We start from the raw sequence: 25,065 nt of genomic DNA on the forward strand, positions 1-25,065 counted from the left end.
GTAACTGGTCTCATTTAATTGTATCTATGTAATCATTGAGATACAACTAAAATAGATGCTAACATTTGGGACATCTCTTAAATATAGAAGATGTAAAAAATATATCAACATGGAATATTTGATTCATGAAATTTGAGAGAGAGAAAACATCTGTTTTGTAATTTAACAGGACCTGAAAAGCAACAGTAGTAACTATTACATTACATAGTTGTACCACACTGTCCTACTTTGCAGTATTACATATTTGTGCCATAATTTGTGCCAAAATTTTCCATTTCAAATAAAAATACTTCCCCCCTAATTGTCATCCACAAGAAGCTCAACTTTGAGCATTACATTCAAACAGAGGGAGTTGTTTCTCACCTTTGTCACAGTTAAAATTCAAATTATATCCCCAATGCTTTACATTCTGGTATTTCACACTTCTACACAGCAGCAGCCACCTTCACAGCTGGGATCTAGTCAGCAATGATGCTTGGCAATACCAATTTAGCCATGTTGCCTCCAAACCACCACTAAAAGCAACAAAACTGCATTTTCCCCATTTCAAATAAAGTCTTACATTATTCTTCATTACTGAAGCACCTCAAGGAAATACAAGTTCCAAATATAAGCACGATCAAATTCAAACAGTTTTTGTACAGTCTCCTTCAGAAGACTTTAATTTTTAATTATTGTCTCGGGAATAAGACTACCTTTTGAGAAAAATGGGAAGAGAGGTGGTAGTGATGAATTAATTACCAAATTATATAATTCCATTTTTTTTCCCCTTTAGGGTTCTCCTGTGTGGTTTGCTCACTTAACACCGTCAATCTTAACTTGCCTTTAATTTATGATGTGGCACAGAAAAATTAATTTTATGATCTTCCTCTTCCAGCAAGGGAACAAAATAAAGCCTCTAATTTATTTAATGAATTGCTACATGAGGAATTAGAAGATTTTTACTGGACTGTCTACATAGCTTTCCTAAAAGTCATTCCACCTCAACGAGTTAAACAACATGGGGAGAAAAAATATTTACAGCAAACAGGCCAACAATAAGAAGTAAGCACAGCAGCACATGTCTGGCCAGCTGTTTGTCTCCAGTCTGTAGAAGCTGCTCTTCCTGAGCCAATACGCAGGTTTGAGCACTGCAATGACTCACACACTGATCAGCTGAAAAACAAACCAGAATTTTTCATTAGGCTTCTAACTTACAAACTCCATGAGCAAACTTGTTAATGTAACTTGCTGAGTTAAATTACCTTGTAAGTATCTCTAGTGAAGTCATACACACACAAAATTTAATATTAGCTTTGACAATAACCTGTTCAGACATCTATTCTCGAATGAAACAGTAGTTTACGCGTGCTCCTGAAATGAAGAAAGTTTTTGCAACCAACCTCTTCTTTCAAAGATTTAATGCAAACTTCAGTTGTGGTTAACATTTAGAAAACACTACTAGAAATAATGAAAAAATAGCATTTTCTCCTAACAGTTTTTAAACTTAGAATAAATTTCTGGAATAAATATTTCAAATGTACCATCAGCTCTTATGTTTTTACTCTGTATCTCAGCATTGTTGAGCTCTAGATCAGACAATCAACTGTATTTATTTCAGTTCTGTGACTGTATTTTTAACATGGTATATCAGAACACTGTCAAATTCTATCAATCAAAAGAGCCAAACACACAGAGAATGGATGCTTGTCTTCCAGCTACAGAGTTCTCAGGAATTCTGAGTATCTTCCTCTAGATGGCAGTGAAAAACTTCCTGGCAAGGACATACCTAAGTATTTGTACCAGATACCTGTCACAGCAGTTCAACAGGATAGCAGGAGGATTAGTAATTATTGCAGCCAGAGTTACACAAGTGTATCCATTACAATTTGCTTTAACTGATTTATAGTTTTGAAGCATTCACTCAGTAGGTCGAAAAAATTTCCACTCAATCATAAGGTATCTTCTACCTTATCTTTTAGGATAAGAAAATTAAACTGGCCTTCCTTCATCATTGGAAGACATTCTTATGATGCTTGTCTGAATTACTTAATAGATAAAATAGCTGGCAATAGGTGGAAAGCTAGCATTGTAAGAGAGGAGACATAACTAAGTATGTTTCAGTGTGAAATATTTAGATTCGTTGAAAGTTACGCTGCATCCAAACAAAGCATAAAGATATGAACTTCCTTGTTAAGGATGCAAAAAACCAAGAAAACAGGAAAAAAAGAAAGGTTGCACTGCAGCTAGCTTTGATTATTGAAAGCGTTGTACAATGAGAATGGGCTGAGCATGCAAGTTTTCCATCAGGTGCTGAACAGACACTTGGATCCATTTTTTCTATTTTAGGGACTCCTAAGGCCCCTTAGCCGATTTTCTCCATCTCTCTCCCCTAGACATGGATAATACAGCAGCATGGACATTTCGTCTAATCTGCAGTAAGTGCTTGCTCCTCTAGATCTAAAGTTTCTCATTCAAAACATGATTACAACAAAGGCTTCAAAGGCCATTTTAGAAGACACAAGATGTGAATATAAGCATGTAAAAAAGTGTGTTTAAGTTGAAAACTTGAGGAAAAACAGGGTTATGCATTCAGCTTCCCAGCATCCAAACAAGGCAATAATGGAAAGATAAAGTCTAAATGTTCAGAAGGACGTGTTAAAGTAGCTTAGTGGTAGAAAAAAAACAACCCAAAACAAGTGTCCATCTTGAGCACTGAAAGATTACTAACAACTATCAGGCAGAAGAGAACAAACACCTAACATATTGCCTAATAGTTGAATTTAATATGAAATATAAGTTATCCAGGTAGAGCTGAGAGAACAACAGCCCAAACAGTTTCTTTGTGAGAACACCACACATAAATGTTGCAGAAGAGTTTGTAGTATTAAAACAAAGACACACTACTGCTTTACCTGTCTCAATTGAAGGAACCTTGCTTCCAACAGCATTTGACACTGCTTTGCTCTCTTTAGCACAGGATAATTCACCATTTGTTGTTTGACAAGAACAGCAACCTATTAAGTGTATACAGTAACAGGATAGTTAGCTTCTTTCACTACCATAATTTATTTTCCAAGTATAACCATATATTCTATATAGCTTTAACTATTATGCTCAAAAATAACCCAAAAGGAGAAAGCAGACTTAATTTTTTTAAATGGGTTACACTATGAATATATATAAATATTTAACATAGCACTACCACCATAGAAGCAACACAAGTACTTTTACCTAGAGGGAAAACATAAGGGAAGTGATCAAAAAGGCTACATACAAACAAGGAGGATTAGAAACATACTGAGTAGCAATGCTGCAGGCATATAATTCATTCGCAGAGAGACGGTTTAGTGGGTAAACAATCTAAGACGCCTAGTGGACTGCATTTATCATATCCCTATCAAGATACCACTACTTACATAAAAACCATACACATGCGTTTTTTCCTGTCCACTTCCCCCACCCTTACAGTGATAACCATCAAATTTTCCTTAGAAACATAAACCTAAATCCTTGGGCAGTTATATCTATATGTTCTTCTGTCCTAGTGTAACACTTGAAGGTGTAAACAACTGTCCTTCCCAGGTCAGAATTAAATTTGGAACATTATTTTGTTGTATCCTGAGCCATTTATTCTTTTACAAATCTACTTTTCCTACCTCTTTCTGCAGATGCCTGTGCAGAAGATCCTGCAGAAGGCTGAGGCACAGCGGCTGAAACTTGATTACCCTCACTCCCTTCCACTCCAACCTCCTCCACTTGGCTATGCGGTGAATATGGGTTCAATACCTCATAGCTTGACTCTTGCCTATTTCTGTTCATGCACATAAGTGAGATACCTGACATCAGTATACTGATGAACAGGATCACTGCTGTGGTAATTATCTGTTAAGAGAGCAAAGAAAATACACTTAAATACAAAATAAAGGAAAATAGTTGCATGTATCTGCCTAATTTCTGTACTTTCCTAACAAGTGCGTCTGAATAAGACAGAGTTTTCTATATTTACTGCTCTTGCACCTTGTGGTATTGAAGGAGCAATCAGTACACGAGACTAATTTTCCTTGCCTGAGTAACTCAGCACTTTTTTTTTTTTTTTTTTTTTTTTTTTTTTTTTAAAGTGGGGACCCCTATTTCCCATGCAATCCAAAAACATTGCCTCATCATGATCATCTTTCCCCTCAGGATCATTACTGCTCCAGTTTTAGTTCTGTTCAGGTACCTTTTAATTCCACAGAGGAACGTGCTCTTGTCACCCTCTGTCACAGCTCTAATTTCTATGCTTTCCCCAATGGGGAGCATCCCGTTAATTAATCGTTCCTTCTAATCATCTGCCACCGATACCCAGAGTCCACTGTGAGGCTGTTTTAGTACTTGTGAAAATGCCACATGAATAACCCCGAGAGACTCATAGACGCTCTAACCATAAGCAAGACAGAGGGAAAACATGACAAATATCTATGCCAGTGCACTTCACATCCTCTGATAAGAGGAACTATTTTTTGGTAAAAACAGTAGTTCAGGCTCAGGGACTTTCAACTCATGATTGTGCAGAGAAGCCTCCCATAGTTCATGTAATGTAGAACCTATCTATTACAGACCAAAAGCCATTAATTAGCTATTGGATGGTAACAATTTTAGATAATTATCGAGAGACTACAAATTAGTCACCAGGAGTAGGGCTCTGCAATTCATTACCACTCCTAAGCCTTTTCTTTGGGAAGCCTCTTTTTCTTAGTCATAACTGCCTAAACGTGAAGGTCCTTGTTCAAACAAGTTTTCCTAATGGTTCATTACAGAAATACATTTTTGCATCAATCTATAAGCATTCTATAATGATACTGTTATTACGGTAGCCTGTACTTCAACTGAAAGCTACTTACATAAGAAACAGAGAACGCAATTTCTCAATAATGTATTTATTGGACACAGCAGAAGTCTGAAGTGATGAGGACAGAACATGTTCATACCTGGTATTTTCCATAGAAAAAGGCAGAGTCAATACTAATGTTGTTATGTTCACCAACGATTAGTAAGATTCCCACCAGAAGTGTTGGGACTCTGAAAGAGCAAAATACGAACAAAGTAACATATTTAGCAAGCTCCCACTAATTCTAACAGGGAAATATTTGAATTAACTTACCCCCAACCAGCTATGATAATAAATCCAATGGGAATCTTTACTGTTTCTCTCTTCCTCAACAGAAACAAAGATAAAGATAGAAAACCTACAAAAAACGGCAAAAGAAATGCCTTGTTTATTATTAAAAAGGGGTCTGATAAATACAGAGTCTAGAAACTCTATGATGTGACCTGCTCAATAACTAAGATATACTTCTCAGACCTTCAAATAGTCCAAAATTGTTTTTCTATTTGTATTCTGAGAAAGTAAAATAGAAACACCTATTATCTTAAAAAAAATCATATTAATAATAAAACATTGAAGAAATTCCAGGACATTTTATATTAAACATCCACTTCTAAATGCTTAGAAAGGTTCACAAGCATATAAAAGATGTCGTAAGAACATTTAAGACACAAGTAACTAATTTCTTAAGTATCAACAGCAGTTCTAGACTGACAATCTTAAGTAACCAACAAATAATGTTGTATTCTAACATTCCTTTAAAAACTGACTATTCCTTTATAAAGTAAATGATAAATTTAACAAAAAAGTTTTACATATTTTTACATATATAACTATATATGGGAGTATCTTCTGGAACTGCCTATTCTATTCACAACTCAGCAGCTCAGCAACACTCCCCATGCTGAAGCAAAGCTAGTATTTATGTTAGGCTATACTAATCATGAGCTCCCTATTTCAGCTAAACACAAATAAAACTTACTCCACAAAAACACCACAGGAATTAAACCCTTAGACTTCTGGACTCAGGAAGGGTATAAAAAGTCTCCTGAATATACAAAGACTCTTTTCAATCATACATGTAAGGTTCTCCAAGCTTCCTGATGCATCTTTCAATTCTGCCTATTTCAAGTAATCCCTTTGTTAATCATCTACACCTGCAGAACACACACGCTGTTTTTAGAAATTACAGTTGCCAGGGGAAAGAAATGTTAAAGCTACTTCGGTATTTCCCTTCATTCTGTATTTCCTACTTTTTTGAGGCACAAAGTTTTTAAATCTACTTAATGCCGAATAATTACAAATCTTAAAATCTGCTTTAATTAAAAATCGCCAGTAAGATTTTGACTAGCTGAAGGGCAACCCACCACATTCACTCTACTTGTAATCACTTCTGCCTTAAGAGTAGGTTCTTGTCTTTTGTCACAAGCTACCAAGGCTGCTGTATCTAGCAAAGACAAACAAGACCTGCCTAGGTATAAGCTTCAAACAGCAGAAGCAGTGCCTGACACAGAACCCTGTGTTGCCAGTGCTGCAGCTTGGCACAGCTTACAAGTATGCATATTTGTAGAACTACATTCAAGTGAAAGGAACAATTACTCTGAAGAATATAATAAAATTATTTCAGTACATTAATCTTTTATTACAGTACCTAGGTTCTGCCTAGAAAAATCATACCTGTCCACAGGTAGGTGCTATAAAGCGAGCTGTAGAGGAATATAAATACTAGAATCTGCATGGTGAGGTCTTTCTCTTTAACAATGAAATTCCATACCACCATTCCAATGCAAGCAAAAAACTGGAAAGAAAGGTAAGATACTATCATTCAAACTGGGAAAGCAGGATGACAAGAAAAATTGAACACAGTGTAATATAGCTACAATAAGCTTTGAAACTCCACCCCAGATTCACTGGAGTGTGATTTTATGAATTGGATAGTTCTCATAGCAGTAAAGCAGTGCAGCAGTAAACTCAGTATTACAGTTATGTCACTGACTATGGTACCCTATTTGCAGGAGGGTTTTTTTTGACAGCCATTATATAGCTCAGATAAACTGGTAGAAGGCAAGTCAGAAAAAAAAAATATATAATCTTTATATATCTAAGTAAAATGTAAAGCTTTTGTTAAGTCCAAACCATTTATCTGAAATGATTTGGACATGAAGCTGAGATCAACAGATGTTTGTTCAGCCAAGAATTGCACAAGTTTTCACCCAGTGATACTGCATATATGACAGTTTTAGTACTTAAAGAATCTGAAAAGGTAGGCTGAAATATTATGGAAACAGTAATACAGTAGTTCAAAATTTTTTTAAAGATGAAAGCTACCTTTGCTATTATAGACAAGAAGCACCTGCAATTCTCATATATGACTTTTTTTAACTGTGACTCCCTGATCAGACCTCAGAGAGTTTACTAAATATATGCATTTTTTTTTAAACTACAAAACACTTCAGAAAGCACTACCACACAGCCATATTACAAGCACAGGCTCCTCTTCACTGGATTAAACTGCAGTTTTGCAGTTGACTTCAAGGGAAGAAGGAACATGTACTCTATAGTTTTCTCTCATTTAAATAACAATTAAAATTAATCCAGAGCTATTTGGTTTTGCCCTTCCCTAGCCACCAGCCATGCATTCCCACACCCCTTCCTTGCATCAGCACTGGCACCTGTCTGATCCCTCAGAGAGCCACCTAAGGGAGCTAAACCAGCACAGGGATTATTTTTCTATTTAGCTCTTTGAAGCAGGTCACCATAGAGTCAAACATACGCTGCTGCTGATCCTGGCATTGCTGACTTCAGATTGGCACAAATTGATACAGAAGTGCACTTAACAGTATTAGGCAGTAACTTATAAAGCTAAAAATATATTTCAGAAGCCACCCTCCATTCTAATTGCTTATAGTTCTGTTGGAAAACCAGCATCAACTATTATTTTCTTCAAGGGTGTATTTTAAGGCAGAGAAATTGTTCAGGCAAGTCGCACATTAGATTCCCCTACCCTCCATAGATGGCTACAAAGATATCACTGTAGAAACCAAACTTGTAAAAATGTTAAAAGACTTTAAAAAAAAACAAACAATAAAACTCACACAACAGCATTCTTCTTACTACTGACCTGAGCAACAAGTAGATTTGTTGTAATCATATGAGGAAGCTGTTTGTATTTCTTACTCAGAAGAACAACAATAAGAGACCAGATCTGTAACATACAAGAAAAAATTGAATTCAAGAGTGAAACAAAACCCAAAAGAACAAGATGAGTATTCTGGCAGACTATGGTGAAACTAAATATACAACAAATCTTGAAAAGTTTCTTAGCAACATGACTACTGTAGTCAGCTTGACACCATCTGCTGCCAGTCCCTATGCCTCAGCAACTATGTCCAGAAAAAGCAATGCATCTTTGTTTTCTCATGATGGTGAAGTACTTCCAGGAAGCACCAAGAACTTGCCTCTAGTGCGCAGAAGGCTGGATGTTCCTCAGGACATAAATGACCACAGAGTAGCCTGGCAATTTAGAATTTAAAATTCTGCCCCCCTTCCCTGAATCTCCCAAAATTATCTGTGACAGCAAGAGCCAGTGTTCACTTGTGGCTTCCCTCGAGGTACAGTTTCAAGACAAGAGGACTTCAGTAAAACAACAACTTAAGAAAATTCCAACTCCCTCCAACATGGATGTTTTTATTTTAAAAAAGCAAACAAAATAAACACACTACCCGTAGTGCCTATAAAGCCAAAATACAATTCACATTGGACTTCGGGATTATCAACCCACTTTTTAAGAACTGTGAACCCAGAATTTCTAGGAAAGAAATCTGATAAAACTAAATTAAAACTTCCAAGTTCAACATTTTCATTAATACTTCATTAAATAAATATTCACTGACATTTCTGGAGCTGAAGTTTGTACACAGCCTCCATTACTGTGATATCCAAGCACCTCACATGGCTTGATGTAATTATTCCCTGAGGTGTAAACTAGTACTGTTATTCCCGCACACCCTGTTATTTAACCAAAAGATGAAAAGGACAAACTCTTAAGCCCTGCACTACTGCTCTAATTCACTTACCTATCTTTCTCTACAGTGCAGCTTTCCAGTTCACCCACTGCTAAATCAAGAAGATTTTTAACTCCTTCCTCATCCTTCTGCAACAGGATACAACAAGGAAATGCGAGTCATCTTATCATGACTCTATTTGCTACTTGTATACTAACACTATCCTGACATGACAGTGTGCTTTTGTATTTCACTTCATCAACACCTACCAGAGAAATGAGGCTGACAATACTTATGTCAAAGCTAACATTCTGGAGTGCAGATGCCAGCGGGTTGGGGTCCATAGATGGAATGGTCAACAGCCACGCAGAAACATACATGATAGGTGCAGACACAAAAGTGCTTATCACCATGCCTGAGGTAATCTGCAAAAAGAGTCAAACAGAAACAAGAAGAGAGTTACTCAGATCTCAAGCTAAATAATCTGCTTTCAGGACTACAACCATTGGCAAAACTGTACCTTTGAATTAAACATACATAGACCTTTAACAAATCACTGAGTTGTTTCTATAACAAATTATTTTGCATTTGAGCCAGAAAGTACCCATTTTATACACACAGTTAAACTGAAAATTTTAACAAGCTTCTGGAACAGTAGGAATATAGAGTTTCCCACTGCAGATTCTTACAGAGCTTTTTCATGGGTGTCAAATATACTAACGACTATAGTCTAGGAGTGGATTTACAATGTCAGAATTTACTTTTGGATGCAAAGATTCACACTGTAAATAAATAAGAAAACATGTAGTTACGCAAATACTAATATGCACCAATTCATGAGAAGAAGCCATATGTATTTATATTTAAGTGATTTCTATTTTGGCTTCTAATTGACTCTCTGCTTTCTAGAATTTGCACAGTGATGGAAGTGTGAATTGTTACTCATAATACAGATCTCTGTTTTGAAGAGATTTCCTGAGTTTGTTTGGCACAAAATTCTATCTTGTAAGGTTTACTTTTAGTGTCCTTTTTTTTTTCCTTTTCTTTAAAAAAAAACCCAACTAAACAAACCTAAAACAGATAACATTAAAAATAATGGAATTCAACAGGAATGTTTTAATGTCACTTCAAGTGGAAGAAAGGAAACAGTTATGAAATTTATAAAATTTAAGTTGAAAAGATAATTGATACCCTCTACTATAAAAAAAAAGTAAAATGCATTTCTATCACAAGATTTAACTGAAGGAGAACACAACAGAATCAGTTAAAGCGTAAGTTCTTCCATACGTTTTCAGCATCGAGTTAACACTGTTCCTACTAAAGTCAGTAACATAATTTCTGTTTTTTCTTACAAAAACAGTAGCTCAAAGATAAGGTCTTTGAAAAAAAAACAACCAAAACATAACAAACCCACAACAAAGATACAAGTTCTTTACATTTAAAGTTATCCTAGTTCTTCCTACTAGAGTCACGAATAAGAAAAGTATGAGGACTTATTTATGAACGTGTACTATCAAGACACTTGAGACATCAGGAAAGATTACTTTGCTTAACTAATAACCTGAAACACAAATTCTATTTGAGATCTAGGGAGTACAAATAAATCTAAGGAGTCTATACTACAGAAAAGCAAATTCATTAAACCTACTTATTTAAGTATTTAATCAACAGAGTTAAGCCCAAAGTTAGTACATGTTTGGGAAAAGCTAACTACATACAATTCCTACTTCCATATTAAATTGACTTGCAAATATTGCGACACCAGGTGCTGCTGGAAAAACTCCATAAAGAAATGCATAGTTTGATAAACTGGTGTGGTTGACTACGCTGTCACTCTTGTCCAAGAGTTCCACCATTTCTCTACAGAGAAACGGCATCATAAGTCTGAAAAGAGAGAGGAAAAAAGTAATTAAAAAAAAATTACTCAAGCTATAGCAATAGACTCTTCTTTACTCAGAAAATGAACCAAAAGGAAATTTAAGGCTTGTTTGAATACTATTTATGGAAAGCAAAGTACTGACATCACTTTGGATGATTGCCTTTACTGTTACCAGGACATTTACCAGCTGCTTCAAGATTTTGTATCACAAGTCAAACCAAAAAAAAAACCCCATACACAAAAAAAAAATATTGTAAAAATGACAACAAACTCTGGGTTATAAACACATTCTCTGTGCAGACACATTCTTTGTATAAACCTCAGATTTAGAAAGGTAAAATACAAAAAAAACCCCCTCATTTTTCAACTGTAGCTATAAGTAGTCAGCAGCTTTGAAACTCAGACCACCTTTCCTAAAGCTGTCTGAAATATAACAAGGGCTCAAGCTTAACTACCCCATTCTGAAAGTTTTGGCCAGCAAAAAAAACCCCTGCATCAATGCTATTCTGTTCGCCTTCAGCAGTACCCCAGATCTCACACAGACTCCCCATGTAAGCCTTACATATGCTAATCACAAACTCATCAGTAAAGCAAAGTGGTAACACTAAAAACCATTTTTTCTCATGTTCTTACAAAATTTGTCACTGAGCGGGTTTACAAACTAGGTCTTTAAGTTTGCTAGTTAGTTGTACTGATATTCAAATGCACCTTCAAATTTTACAGTATAAACTGAACCACCAAACAATTGTTCTATTATGTCAGTTGTAGCTCCATAGCAAATAAAATATTTAGTTCACCAGTAACTGAGATATACTCAAGGGAAGGTAATGATGGCATAAGTTCTAAATACGAATTGTCATTTATTCATGCTTAAATGTCAGACAGTTTAAGAGCATAAAGCGACCATTTTTAAGCTCTCCCAATATAGCAGTTTCAAAGATTTATAGACAAAGCAAGGAAAACCAACTAATAGAGAGATGTATTGTGTAATCCAAAGAAAATACAAATACTAAATCAAATAATACTTAAATAGTTATAGTTAGACAAGAGTGAGTTTAACTAGTAAATTTTAATTTAAGCTAGTAATTTCCCAAACACCCATTCATGACAGATGGCCTGCGGGCTGTCCATGAAGCCACAGCACCCCTGAACTTTTTTCTCTGCAGAGCCTCACAACAGGTTTGTCGTGTGCAAAATTTCTTTTACAAGTTAACAGTTGTATACTATCAGTTTGGGAAGCACTCACCCAAAATACTAGAAGTGAAACATACTGTCACTGTAATGATTTTGAGAGAAAAGCCATCTGACCAGTATATTCAGAGCTTAAAACATCTAGAGAACAAAATTATAAAAGTATATAAATCAAACTTACAGTTTAGCTGTGATGAGAAGGATCAGTGCAACAAACATACCCTTTGTCAGTTTTTTTGTTTGTCCCACCATAGTTAGTCCAAGGTAAAAAAGTGCGGAGCCAGAAAATGAACTGCCCAGTCCGTCAAGGAAGTTTTCAAGGTATTCAGGAATTTTCTGGCCAAGAATAAAGTTTGAGGCAATTCCTATGAAGACCATGAACACAATTGGGTTCTGCAAAACTCGAAGGAGTGCTAGGCCCACTATTTTGATTTTGCTGTGTGAGACAGTGCGATTATCCCTCCACTTCTGGATTTCACAGAAGATAAACCCAAGAGGGTTTAGCATCATAAGAGATATTGGAGCCACTAGGTAAATGTACTGGAGATATTCTGGGTAAGTGGTTTGATATAAAGCTTCAACTAGAAGACAGGAAATGAAAAGTGATGAGTAATAACATTTCAGTACAAGAATATATTAACATTGAAATTAAGTTTTGTTGTCTGAAAACTAGAGAAAAATTATTTCATTATCCTTTAGAGGTAACTGCATTTACAATCGATATAAGATGATGTAGTTAAGAGAAGTACGCCCAATCACCATTAGGCCACAGTCATCTAATGAACACATTACAGATCAAAGATATCCAACACTATTTAATGATTCTGTGAATATTCAACATTTACAGGAAAAAAAGAAAATAACATAACAATGCCACAGGCCCTTTGAGTTATCCCACATGCTGAAAAAAATTGTTTTTTTGCCGAATTGCCTTTCCTCCCCAGAAACATGAGAGTCATGGAGAATTACATGCACCTTTGCAGGTCACAAGTTGCTTCTCATCTTAGGGGAGTCTCACACCTCTGGAACTTAACCAGTTTTCAATGGATAAATCAGGTGTAATCTTTCTACACTGATTCCATACAACACAGTAAAGCAACAACCAAATAAAAAATACATTAGCACATAATTATTAGTTCATTTTCTAGGACTACTCCTGACAAGAGTTATTGCCATAGTTCGGGTCCCTGAAGGAACTTTAAATCATGAGCATTTGTTTTCACTGCTACTACATACTTGTGAGTCAAGGTAGAACTGCTTCTTACTTGAAGTTTGTGCTAACAGCACTTCAAAATCATCAAAAGACTCTGGAAATATATACAAGATTCTATCCTGGGGTGAATTAAAAAAAAAAAAAAATTAAAGTAGGATTTTGGGTTTTTTTAATTATAATACCCTACATTAAGGGCAGGAAAGTTACTTCTAAAGATGGGAGGTCTTGAATCCTGCAGAATGCAGATGGTTTTGGTCTCCCTATCATACTTTTGTTACTTCATATTGAAAAATAGAAAAGGAAAAGGAGAAATTATGCATATAAAGCACTTTCTCACATAAGCAGTAAAATAACGTTTAAATTGTCATCACTGCTTCATGTTTGCATTTTAAATGTGTTTTATAAACAAAGAGTTCAAGTGAAATTACTTTATTTTAAAACTTCTAAGTCTATACTGTTGTACTTCCTATACGTGTATTAAATGATGAATTAAATCTACCAAAATTGCTCTTTATATGGTTAACAATAGAGAGCTTATCTGTGTAAGAATGCCATGTTAATTTTCCAAACTACTTTGGAAAGATAACATTTACCTTTTACCTGCCTTATAATGTTGTTATTTCCAATAGTTTTCAGAAATACGCAGAGTGATGCTTTCCATTTTAGTTTTTTCTACCCAAGTTAGAGAGAAACACATTCTTCCCCAGGCAGAAGTATCTTAACATGCAGCTCTATTTGTACTACAAAGAATATAAAAAAAAGGAAGCGCTATTGCATAAATACACCTACTGGACCTTCCTATAGGATAACTTAGCACTCTTAAAGTACTAAATGAAGTTTAAGATCATTAAGCAGCCAACTGTTGCATGTATTTCCATTTCCCTGTATACTAAACCTGTTCTCTTCTGAAAAAGTTTTCCCTCGTGACTATGCTTTTCAAAATCCAAAAATTTCAAAATTTTAACCTTCATATTGGTTAAGCATCTGGAATGACAGGATCTCCTAAGTGCTAAATCAGCTTTTACTATAAACAGCCTCCTCTTTAGATTGAATAAACTGATATTTGCAATTAATTGATTTCCAGTACATAAGAAAAAGCACTAAAGGTGCTTTTCCTCTTACAAGGCATGATTAAAGTACGCATACAAGAGCTACCTGTCCTAAACTCCTGAATAAACTGCTGAACAAACAAGTTTGTAGTTAGTTACTGCATTTAACAAGCCACCTTTAAACACTAAATATATTCTGATAAATAAAACCACTGTAAACATGCTGGACACTTTTTATGTAATTCAAAATTTTCTAAAACCCCAAACCTTAGAGTGATGCTTTTATACTGCTTTATACAGAATGCCCATTTCACTCAAATGCAACTCAACACAAGTCATATGTAAACAATGTCTGAGTGAAAAATGTAATAAATCATTATTTTTTGGCAAAGTGAAACTGTACACTTAACACAATATATTAAGCTCTGTAAGTAATTTAACTGATGTATGAAGTCACAATGCATTTTACTGAGTAATGTAAAGTGGAACCAATGTAGACTGCTGAGTCAGTGGGGAAAAAAAAGAAATCACTCTTAAGGAATCATTAAGACAGTGAAAATAACCCACAACTTCTATCTCTGGTGAAAAATGTTTATTTATTTAAATCAAGGTGCCTGCTTGCTGATCATAACAAAAAATTGAAATTAAAGATCTTTTAATACTTTTTAAAAAAACAATTTTGCACATCCCAGATGCTCAAAATTACATATAAATCACACACTAGTTGCTCATGCTTAATACAATCAGCACCATTAAAGTCATGGTAACTAGGCCATCATCTACACAACACTTCTGCTACACCTAAGCTTTAACAATACAACAGCAGAGAGTAGATGAAGCTGTTCTGTCAGAGTTGTATCATCTCACCTGGTAACAAAAAAACAAAGCTTTCTATCATAGTAATTCCATCTGTATCGGTATCGGGGGGTCTGCTAGCAAATCTCTGTACCAGTTGTTTTTCACCCCGAACCAACATCAGTTTGTAGTGTAGAATTGTCATAACAGTTATTAGAGAAAAATAGAGTGGTGATCTTCGAAAACTTTAATTTTCCTATGTGCAAATCTTTGCTCAACAGCAAAAAATAGCATAGTGATTATTAAAGAAAAAAATTTACATGGGATGAAAACTCAGGATGTTATTTATCTCTTAAAGAGAGTTCAAACTGCCTGGTTTAGTAGTGTTATTATAATACACAGATTTGTCAATACTAATTTTTTTCCTTCACAAATTGCAACTGAAGCAGCCTTTAAAAATATATTTCCATTAAACGATCAGGTTTTTGCTCAAAACACTACCTATCATCATACATAAAAAGAAATAAGCAAGGCATTCTTAGTTGCCTAGTCCTGCAAACACTTCAGAGAAGCCACTACCAGTAAAAAGTCTGCACACCTGACAGCATGAACCAAACGCTGGTGAAAGTTTGGGGATGGGAGAAGGGAAAGGACAGGAAAGGAAATAAACAGCTCTGAGAAAAAATAAACAGCTCTGAGAAATTACCAACCCTTAAGTGCTGTTATTAAACTGAATTTTACCCTGATCTGCAGGACTATTACTTTCTATCCTTTTGTTAAGGAAGATTTTTTTTTTTTTCCTTTTTACAGGTTTTCTTAATGGTATGTTAATATGCTTTTAGCCATACATACTATGATACTTGGAAAGTGACCTGGAGTTGTAGCACGCTTCTCCCACGCTTAAGTGTTACTGTTGCATTAAGTATTCCAGTAAAGCTCTTAATGAACTAAATGTTGTGAACTTAGCTAGATTGTACACAGAAGAAATATGAATCATATTTTATAAATCAGGAAATACTTGAAGAAAAATGCAGTCTGACAAGAAAGTCATTCAAAGTAGAAAGAATGTTTTAACTAGAAGGATACAATGGAAATGTCTTCAGACAACCTCAAAACAGAAAAAAGAGAAACCCTAATTGGCATTTTAATCCAGTACCAAGAAACAACGACATAATCCTCACAGCCTTATTTGTGATACACTTCTGATTTCTCTCAAGAAGAATAAATCTCTGGAGATGCAACTGAGGGAAACAAGGTATTTTCATCTAGAGAAGAAAAAGGTTGCAATTGCATTTATCTATATTTTATACATTTCCAGTGAATTTGAAGAGAGTAAGAAAGATTCAAGATTCTCCTGAGCATGCTGCCCTGGAATAGGGAGAATAAAACTCCCAACTCCTCAAGTAATCTAAAATATGGAGCTACTTGTTGTTATGTATAATCTGGAATTGCATGCTTAAGCTTCTCTTTTGTAACTGTATTTTCAATTTGGTAATCAAATATCTTGCTTTTTGCTTTGCTAGAACAAACTTGCTTTTTTTTTTTGTTCTTTACCTTGTCTGGATGATAAGAGTGATCTCAAGAGAATTTGAGAGGCAGAGTACTTTCTCTTCAGGGAGCAGCAAACATAAAACACAGTCCAGGCATCCTCTCCAAATGCCTTCCACTTGAGGTGTATTTTGAGAATACTGATACCTGCAGTGTGCATTCCCACACCAGCCACATGGGTCACCCTGGGGAGAGACAGCACTGAAAGCTACACTGGCATGAAAGAACCTCCCAAGGCAGGTAAAAAGCACTGCAATTCAGACAGTAGCAGGTGGGAGAAGCATGCTACAACTCCAGATCACTTCCCAAGTATCATAGTATGTATGACTAAAAGCATATGAACAAACCATTAAGAAAACCTATGAAAAGGAAAAAGAAAAAAAAAATCTTCCTTAACAAAAGGATAGAAAATAATAGTCTTGCATATCGGCATAAAATTCAGTTTAATAACTGATATTGCTTGGAATTTAGAATACAGGCTTACAAGAACAAGAGTAAACAGCTATACAAGTTATACTCTGAATGCCTCTTTGTTTTTTGTTTGTTTGTTTTATCTCCACTGGATTAGTGGTTAGTTACACATCCCAAGAATGGCATCACAGCTGCATAAAATTCCAATTTGAGATACACAAATGCAAGTTACCACAAATCATGCAGCAATCTTGCTTTTAAAAGACAGACTTCTTCCAAGACTATCTCCTAAAGCATGTCTACTGGCCACAATAGAATAAAGATTAAGGGATAAAACATGATTGGTTACATAGATTATGTTAAGTAGCACAAAAATTAGAAGTTTCTTCTGAACAGATTTAAAGTTTGTCACACACACACACACTCCACAACCAGTAGGCACCAACATTATAAATAGATATTTTCTTTGAGCTAAATCAAGAGGTAATGCCAAATTAGTAAAAAACCCACTACAGCTATTTCAGAGGCCACAGGTACAGGCTCATACTTGGCAAAGCAAGAAATTTTGGTCTTGAGGGAAACGCTGGCAATTTCACATAAGGGCATTCTTAACCTGCAGTAACTATAAGGTAAATTATACCAATTTTGAAATTATATTTTAAATCCTTTTTTTCCCCCCCATCTGATTTACTTTAACATGACAAGATCACATAGATAACAGTAGTTGGATTGTTTTAAATTCTGTCTCATTCATACCAGCTAACAGTTTTCTTCCCTTACATGGTCTGAGGTCAAGAAATGTGACTTGAGAAATGGCTTAGATAGTTCATAACTTCAGTCCAGAAGTCAATTTCAAATTATGGAAAAATAAAAGCAAACATGTCTAGAACACTGAAAAATAGTTTTAAAGAAGAAAGCATAAGGAACTACTTACCTATTGGATATCCCAATGCAAAGTCATTGCTTTGTGTAGCAAAAATAGGGAACAAACCTGCTTTGCTAAATCTATTCTCAGGACTGGCTACCAACAATGTTAAAACGCAGACTAAGAAAAACACAGCAGCTTTGGCAACTAAAATACTGTACAGGAAGGACCAATTCACATCAGAAAAGTTAAGTACCACCATGTTTTTGAACAGTAGAGCTGGGAGTGCAAAACGAGACACAAAATTTCCCAGTCCTTTGGCCTGAGTTGTCGTGATAATGTTGGCTCTGCCAGCTATGTAGCCACAAAGAATTATTCCAAAGCATTCTAACAGGGCTGGGAAAAGCCTGCTTATTGACATAGAAGGAGTACCGCCAGTGGTATTGAGTCCAACTTGTCCAGGCAGAGAAAGAGACATATTAGCTGAAGAGGAGAGGTTCTTTGTATTGAAGTCTGAATAGTTATCCATTTCCTTTGACCACCTCTTCCAAAAAAAGAGCTTGAAATGATCTCATCTGTAAAAGAAGAAAAAAAAAAAGTATTTATTTATTAACTTCCAAAACTGTGTTTGTGAATATTTATGGTATCAGGCTTGCTGACAGAAGAGTTTACACTTACATTACAAATAAATAATGAGACAAATAATAAGTAGCCACAGAGAAACAACACTGAGAAAGATGAATGCTGAAAAATCATTCCATACACACATCATCTTCAGACATCTTCTCACAAGTCCACACAATTCAACAAGGCAATTGACAGAGGCTAAAAATTCCCAAAGAAATTTGAGCGTAACACTGAAATATTAAAACTAAATGTAGCTTGGGCATTCAAAAAGCCAAATATCCATTGGAAGGAAAGGAGATATAACAAGGATTTTTTTTGTTGTTATTCTAGGATCTAAGCATAATTTAGAACAAATTACAGCCCTTCAGCACTTACCACTCATTGTTTCAGAAAACAGTAATTGCTAAATTCTCGGTGTACATTCCTTGCTTTCCTGGACTACCATTACAAGCCTAGTTAACTCTCTAACAGGAAAGCATGAGACTCTTTACATACTCGTTAGCAACTTGTAACCCTTCTTACCTCCTCAGCTCACTGTCAGTTCCCAACTACAATTCTCACATACTCTTTGCTTGCAACTATCAAATTGTTAGTTTTCTTTTCTAACTCCTTTTGTTTGCCCCAAGATACCTTATCTCAGGTCCTCCCTAGACCATGTCCTATTTGGTTCTTTTTCCTTCACAATAAAAATACACTTTAAACTCCCAATATTAAAATCCCATTCTTGACCTCCCTTTAATTACTGCTGTTCACCTCTGCTCCCACACTCTCAGCTTTACGCATGGTTGGGAGTCCTCCTTCACCTCCACCTTTAGATCCTATTTAATCCAGGTTCTACCCCTGAAACAGCTCTTACCAAAATCCTGAGAGGCCAAAATCTTCTTAAACTCTCAGAACTGGTGTTCCATTTTCATCTTTTGTGACCATCATACACCTTTATCATAATCATCATCTTCTGAAATTTTGCCCTTCCCATATCTTTTGTAACTACAGCTCCTCCTAATTCTCCTCCCATCTCTACTTGTTCCTACAACATTTACATGGGAGGATCCCTCTAAATTTCTGTGGGTGCTTATAGGGCTCCTTCCTTCTTCCTCTTTTGTCTTCCTACATCCTCTGCCTGTGTATTTTCATAAGCACTTATTCAATTATAAATAGATAAGTCATAGATCTCTCCTTCTAATCCAGACCTATCTTCTTCTGTTAAAACTATCATTTCAGCCTGTCTCCAAGATCTCGTTTGTGAATATCCTGCTGTCAATTCAAGCCCAATGAGCCTGAACCTGTTCTCCTATTCTACCAAAAAGATATATATAGCCATATACCTATTTTCGTAGGGGCGAGTGACAAAGGTTACAAAATCCTCTAACTTGAGGGAAATGCAAACTTACTGAACTCATATTCATCTCTAAATCTGTTGCAAGGAAAAAATCTTCATAGTCGATCAGTATCGGTTCTTTTTTTGTACATTCTTCTACAGACTCATTCTCCACACATCAAAATACACTTGCTTTCATGTTCTTTTACAGTCTAAACTTATGCCCTCTTAAATCTATCACAGAATAACAAGAGGAATAGCCCTTACAAGAACACGAGTGCCAGGCAAGGAAGATACATTTGACCAAGAATTGTAGCTTCTCCACCCTGCCCAAAAACATTTGGCAAGGCTCTCTCTACCTTCAAGAAAGACTGTGAGATCAAATCATCATATTACCCTTCAAGCTTGTACCTTGCTTTGTGCAACTTCGACCTCTCCCAATGTTTCAGTATCATGTGCTAATGACACACTTTCCAGTTAGCAAGGGATCCTCATATGACACAGTGGTCATTGATCTAATTCATCACGCTATTGCTTACCCATATTCCTACATACAATTCTTTAGGCCCGTGACAGTGACATTTAAGTATGCATTAAATGAAGTACTCATGTACAACAGATATGTCTTGCGACTCCTGATCTTCACTTGTTACCAGCGATCCCCTTTGACTATAGCACAGCAGGTTCTATGTGCAAGTAGACATGTAAAGTCTGCAACTCAGATGAAGAGAGAGGACACCAAACACCCATATTCAGCAGTCAATTTAAGGTCTTGCCAGAAACAGATATGGCTTTGGTGATACAGCTCTGAAAAATGTGCAGTCCATGAGCTACCTCTACATATAAAATTTTGACATGACTAAGTCCTAAAGTACTCTGGAAAGGAAGCCAAGATCATTTACCCCATTTTGTAGAGACAGAAACTAAGGCAAAGGCGGACTGATTTGCTGTAAGCCATTTAACATATCAGTGGCAAAGCTGAGATTCCCAAACCAGTGCTTTGTACAGCACAATGGCTAGATCTGCCCAAATTTATGACTGGTTTAAGAGTCTTCCCAGCCTCTTTGTATCCTATCCTCAGGGAATAGAGAACTCATAACAGCCAGGTAAATAAGCAAGTAAATCAAGGCAGAGCATAGGTGAGATCTTGTATGCCCTATTTCACACCCTGGCACCCAGCATACACATATTCACATGCAGCATAAACTCTTTGACTCATTACTTTTATTTATGCCTGAGGCTTTTAGTAAGAAATCCTACAATGCTGTTGTAATTTATCTGGACTGAGCAGCTGCATCATCCAAATCTGTCTAGTAGCCTTGGCTACCTCTTCTCCCAAGGCAAATGAGTCTCACTCCAAGCAAGGCTTATTTTCAAGATTGTATTTTTCTGATGTTATAGATGGTACACTCGCCTAGATGTATTTGGACCAGAAGCCCAAAGCATTATCTACCATAGAACGATGGAAAAACTTGCAATAAATAAAGCAGACAACAAAACATTTCTTCTACTAGCAAAACTTAAGGAAGTTGTTGTGATTTGCAAAATGTCCAGAAGAGGTTCAGAGACAGATTTCCAACACTGAGTTCTTGAAAGAAGCCAGCCACATTCTACACTAGCTGCATGGTGAAAAGCAGGTTTTCGGCACAGCCCCACCTCAAATTCTTCAAGGTTACAGCGCTGCATAGAGGTAAGGCTCCTGGCTGTGCAACATGTTCAACCTACTCCCTGCTCTGTTGAGGTATTTTTTCAGCAATAAGATAAACGTGAAGCTTTTTTAACCGAATGCAACATTTGATCTGTAGTGGAAGTGTACTTTGACTGTACCTATCTTTAAATTCTGCCATTCCTTCTCATCCCCCGTGCCTTCCTATGCAAGGCTGTATCTTTTACCACCGTGTCAATACTAATGACAAAATTTTTTTTCGGATATTCCTGCTGACAAAAGCCACAGTCTACATACAGTTATATAGACTTTTACCACTATAACATCTCCTTCCTATCTTTCTCTCCTGAAAAGTGGTTTGAGCTATCCAGGCTTTTTGCTTGCACAAACTAAGCCTTCACAGGGGAATCTATCAATATAGCTACATACTACATACTTTTCAACCAAAATTGTGCCTAAATTAATAAACACCTCTCTTCCCTCTGTATTAAAATTATTACACCTCTCTTCCCTCTGTATTAAAATTACTATTTCTCCTCATAAAATCGCTACAAAATATAGAAGTGCCCTTGTCTCCATTTTATAATTCAGGACTTAAATAAATATGCAGAAGACCGACTCTCTAGTTGTATCAGTCAGCAGCACATGCTAAATCCTGTATCTTCCCCACTAGATCAAAACTGACATGGATATACACCCACACATCCTACAACCATCTTTTGTAAAGTGCCACAAATATTCCTGCAACCTTCCTTCAGGCTATCTTCACCTTGAACTTCATTACAACGGGCCTTGTAAAGTCAGTCAGGGCCAATTTTTGGTGAACCACATGAGTTTCAAAGAGTAAAACTGCATCACAGCGAAGCAGCTACTTGGCACTCCTCAGAGGGCTTTGAGTGTGAATCATCTCTTCAGCTCCAGAGAGGCGCACATCCCAAAACATTTAAGACAGATTATCTATTGCAGACCCGTGGGTATTTTCCAGAAATGCAAGCTCTTGCACAGCGTGCTGCTTAACACAGTGAATACATCTCTCGGCCCCTTTTGCTATATAGAATACATGCATTTACATAACTGTTGTGAGATTACGTAATGACTAATCACAGATTTAACATACAGCCTTATCACACCTGGGGCTTAACTCAAATGAGCATCTCACATGAGCAAAAATGTCTTCAAATCACAGTTCTTAATGAAATCAAAGATATTGATCTGATGCAAAACCAAAGCCTTATATATTCTACACAGAAACTCATCTGTTCTTACAGTAAACGTAACAAATTAACTAGTCAAATGACACTAAAATAAGGAAATATAACACAGTCCCAAAGGAAAGCACTTAGCTTTGACTCCATACGACAATATGTTTTGTGGTTATCCCTTCAGGGATTGAGGATTGAGATACGAATCCTTGAAAACTCAGACACAGCTGCATTGCTGGGGACTGCAGGCCAATGAAGACAAAGCTTTTAGGAATAAGGCTGCCTTATCTGCCATCGATTGTGTCAAGCGTAGCTGCTTGCAGCCAGACTGTCAGCTTGCATTTCTAAGGAAAGACAGCGCAGCCAGCACCAGAGGAAGCCTGGTATGAAGACCAACAATAGACAGAGAGCAAGGAACAAGTGCAGTTTACAATTCCCTTGAAACAAACTGGAGCACTGGTATTTGCCCACTTCTCTCGTAGGTTGTCAATATTTGTAAAGTGTTAAAATTCACCAGACCAGAAACTGAATTCTCCAGCAGCTGTGAGTTAAGCAACATCAGGTTCCTCTCTGAGTACCAAAATAGAGAAGTTGTCTCCTTTTCTAGCAGGAAAATCCCTTTCATCTTCCTTTTTAATGAAAGTCAAAGACAGTATGAGAGAATAGAAGAGATACTTCAATGTATATCTTCTCTCTGGTCTCTCACTCTCAAGCTTTCAGTTGATCATCACTCTCAGGATAATTCTGGTGACACTAGCATGGCTGTGCACATTGTTCATAAATTATATTCCACAACGTGACCTCATTTCCTACTTTAATGCAATGTAGAAACATCCCAAGGATGACACATTATTTTATTCAGGAGGCTGAAAGTGGAATCAGGGCAGGAAGAGTTACCATCTATGGCAGTTCTAGTACCTTGCCTTCAGCTCAGATAAGAGTGTACCATATCCATGTTAGCATAAAAGTTTGTACAGTAAGTCAAAGAGGAAGCAATTTAGAGAGTTACAATGATAAAAGTGGGAAGAAGTGATTACTGCAGTTCCTATTCCTGTAAGTTAACCGCAGGTTTTACTTTTCTCTCTGCTGGGCTAAGAAAGCAGATACAGGATAATACTGTAATGGCAATTAACCCCAGAAGCGGGCCACCACTAGCTTGAAATCCAGACTACGCGACAAGAAATATCAGACCTTAAATGTCTCTGAGCAGTTGTTCTTTAAGATCGTATTTCCTTTTTCAGTTTTTTTTCCATGCTGTCATTACAAGAAAGCACCTGCACAGCAGAGAAGCCAGGGAAGCCGCATGCACAGGAAGCCCAGCGAAGCCGGGGCCTGCCCTGAGCACACCACTGGCAGAGCTCACAACAGCAACATTTAAAGCTACATCAGAATCTGTCAGTGTGGGTGTTCAGACAAGACCAAATGAAGCAACAGTTGCCAACAGCACAAAATACCAAGCCAGAAAAATGAATGGAGAACATACCTTCCCTTAATTTTCAGTTAGGCTCATCTTAGGGTTTGTCAACAGATAGATACATACTTCTGAAGCAAATGGCAAAACGTTTTTCAAAATACAGATTCTATTTTCTTGTTGGCACTCCTTAAGAAGTGCCTCACTTACCCCACTTGCCAAATAGGGCTGAAACACCCTTTGATTTACAGCGAGAAAGCCACAGCAAAGCCTGCCCCTTCCTTGCCCATCACTGCTCTCCCTTCCACGGTCACCCCAGCTACAAGCACACAGCATTTTCACTCAGAAACCCCCGAAAGATAAACAGCACCGTCCTGCGTGACAGCAGCCTCACTAGAAAATAAAGCTACAAGTCGGGGGAGGGAGCGGGCAGCTTACCTACTTAGCTTTTGGTAGGCGCCTCCGCACAAGGGTACGTATAGAGGATTTGCACTCCGCCAAGGTGAGAACCTCCCCAAGGCCGAGCCCGCCGGTGCCTAGGCCCAGGAGGGGAGGGCTGGCCCGGCCTGGCCCGCCCCGCCAGCGGCAGCCCGACGCTCGCAGCCGGCGGGGCCGGCCCTGAGGCCTCCGCCCCGGGAGGGAGCGCCGCTGCCGCGCACCGCCCCCCGCGCTGGAGGCCAGGCCCGGGCCGGCGCCCAGCCTCGCCGTGCAGGGCCCGCGGGCGGGCAGGGGCGCGGGGCGGCCCGGCGGACGCAGGCGGGTGGGAGGGATCAGCCGCAAGATGGCGGCGGCGCGCGGCTAGACCCTTTAGCCGCCGGGCGAAGCCCTCCGTGGCGGCGGCGGCGGCAGCGGGCGGGAGGTCCGGGTACGGCCTGCCCGCGCCGCGTCCTTTACCCCTAGCGCTTCTCCCGCTCTCGGGAGCCGCGTTCCCTGGCAGGAGCTGAACAGCCCCCGCCGCCTTCGGCCTCTACCCGGGGCAGACCGAACTGCCCGCTGCCACCTTCCCTCAGCCGGGCCCAGGCCTCCCCGCGGGGGTAAGG

The 25,065-nt window shown here is 37.6% G+C and overlaps 1 protein-coding gene across 2 annotated transcripts in view; it reads right to left on the bottom strand.

The window, feature by feature from the left end:
* Positions 1-24,570, bottom strand: part of GPR155 (G protein-coupled receptor 155) — a 32,069-nt gene extending 7,499 nt beyond the window's left edge. For both annotated transcript variants that reach the window (XM_059820366.1, XM_059820367.1), the window contains exons 1-12: positions 24,464-24,570; positions 17,871-18,376; positions 12,102-12,501; positions 10,569-10,734; positions 9,120-9,275; positions 7,968-8,051; positions 6,524-6,644; positions 5,123-5,207; positions 4,950-5,040; positions 3,639-3,864; positions 2,895-2,996; positions 1,022-1,155 (exon numbers count right to left, since the gene is read on the bottom strand). In XM_059820366.1, the coding sequence (XP_059676349.1) occupies positions 1,022-1,155; positions 2,895-2,996; positions 3,639-3,864; positions 4,950-5,040; positions 5,123-5,207; positions 6,524-6,644; positions 7,968-8,051; positions 9,120-9,275; positions 10,569-10,734; positions 12,102-12,501; positions 17,871-18,330 (2,025 nt within the window). In that variant the 5' untranslated portion in view covers positions 18,331-18,376; positions 24,464-24,570. The remainder of the gene's footprint in view (positions 1-1,021; positions 1,156-2,894; positions 2,997-3,638; positions 3,865-4,949; positions 5,041-5,122; positions 5,208-6,523; positions 6,645-7,967; positions 8,052-9,119; positions 9,276-10,568; positions 10,735-12,101; positions 12,502-17,870; positions 18,377-24,463) is intronic.
* Between the last annotated feature and the right edge of the window lie 495 nt (positions 24,571-25,065).

Source organism: Gavia stellata, chromosome 8 (assembly GCF_030936135.1).
Source record: "Gavia stellata isolate bGavSte3 chromosome 8, bGavSte3.hap2, whole genome shotgun sequence".
Taxonomy (NCBI): domain Eukaryota; kingdom Metazoa; phylum Chordata; class Aves; order Gaviiformes; family Gaviidae; genus Gavia; species Gavia stellata.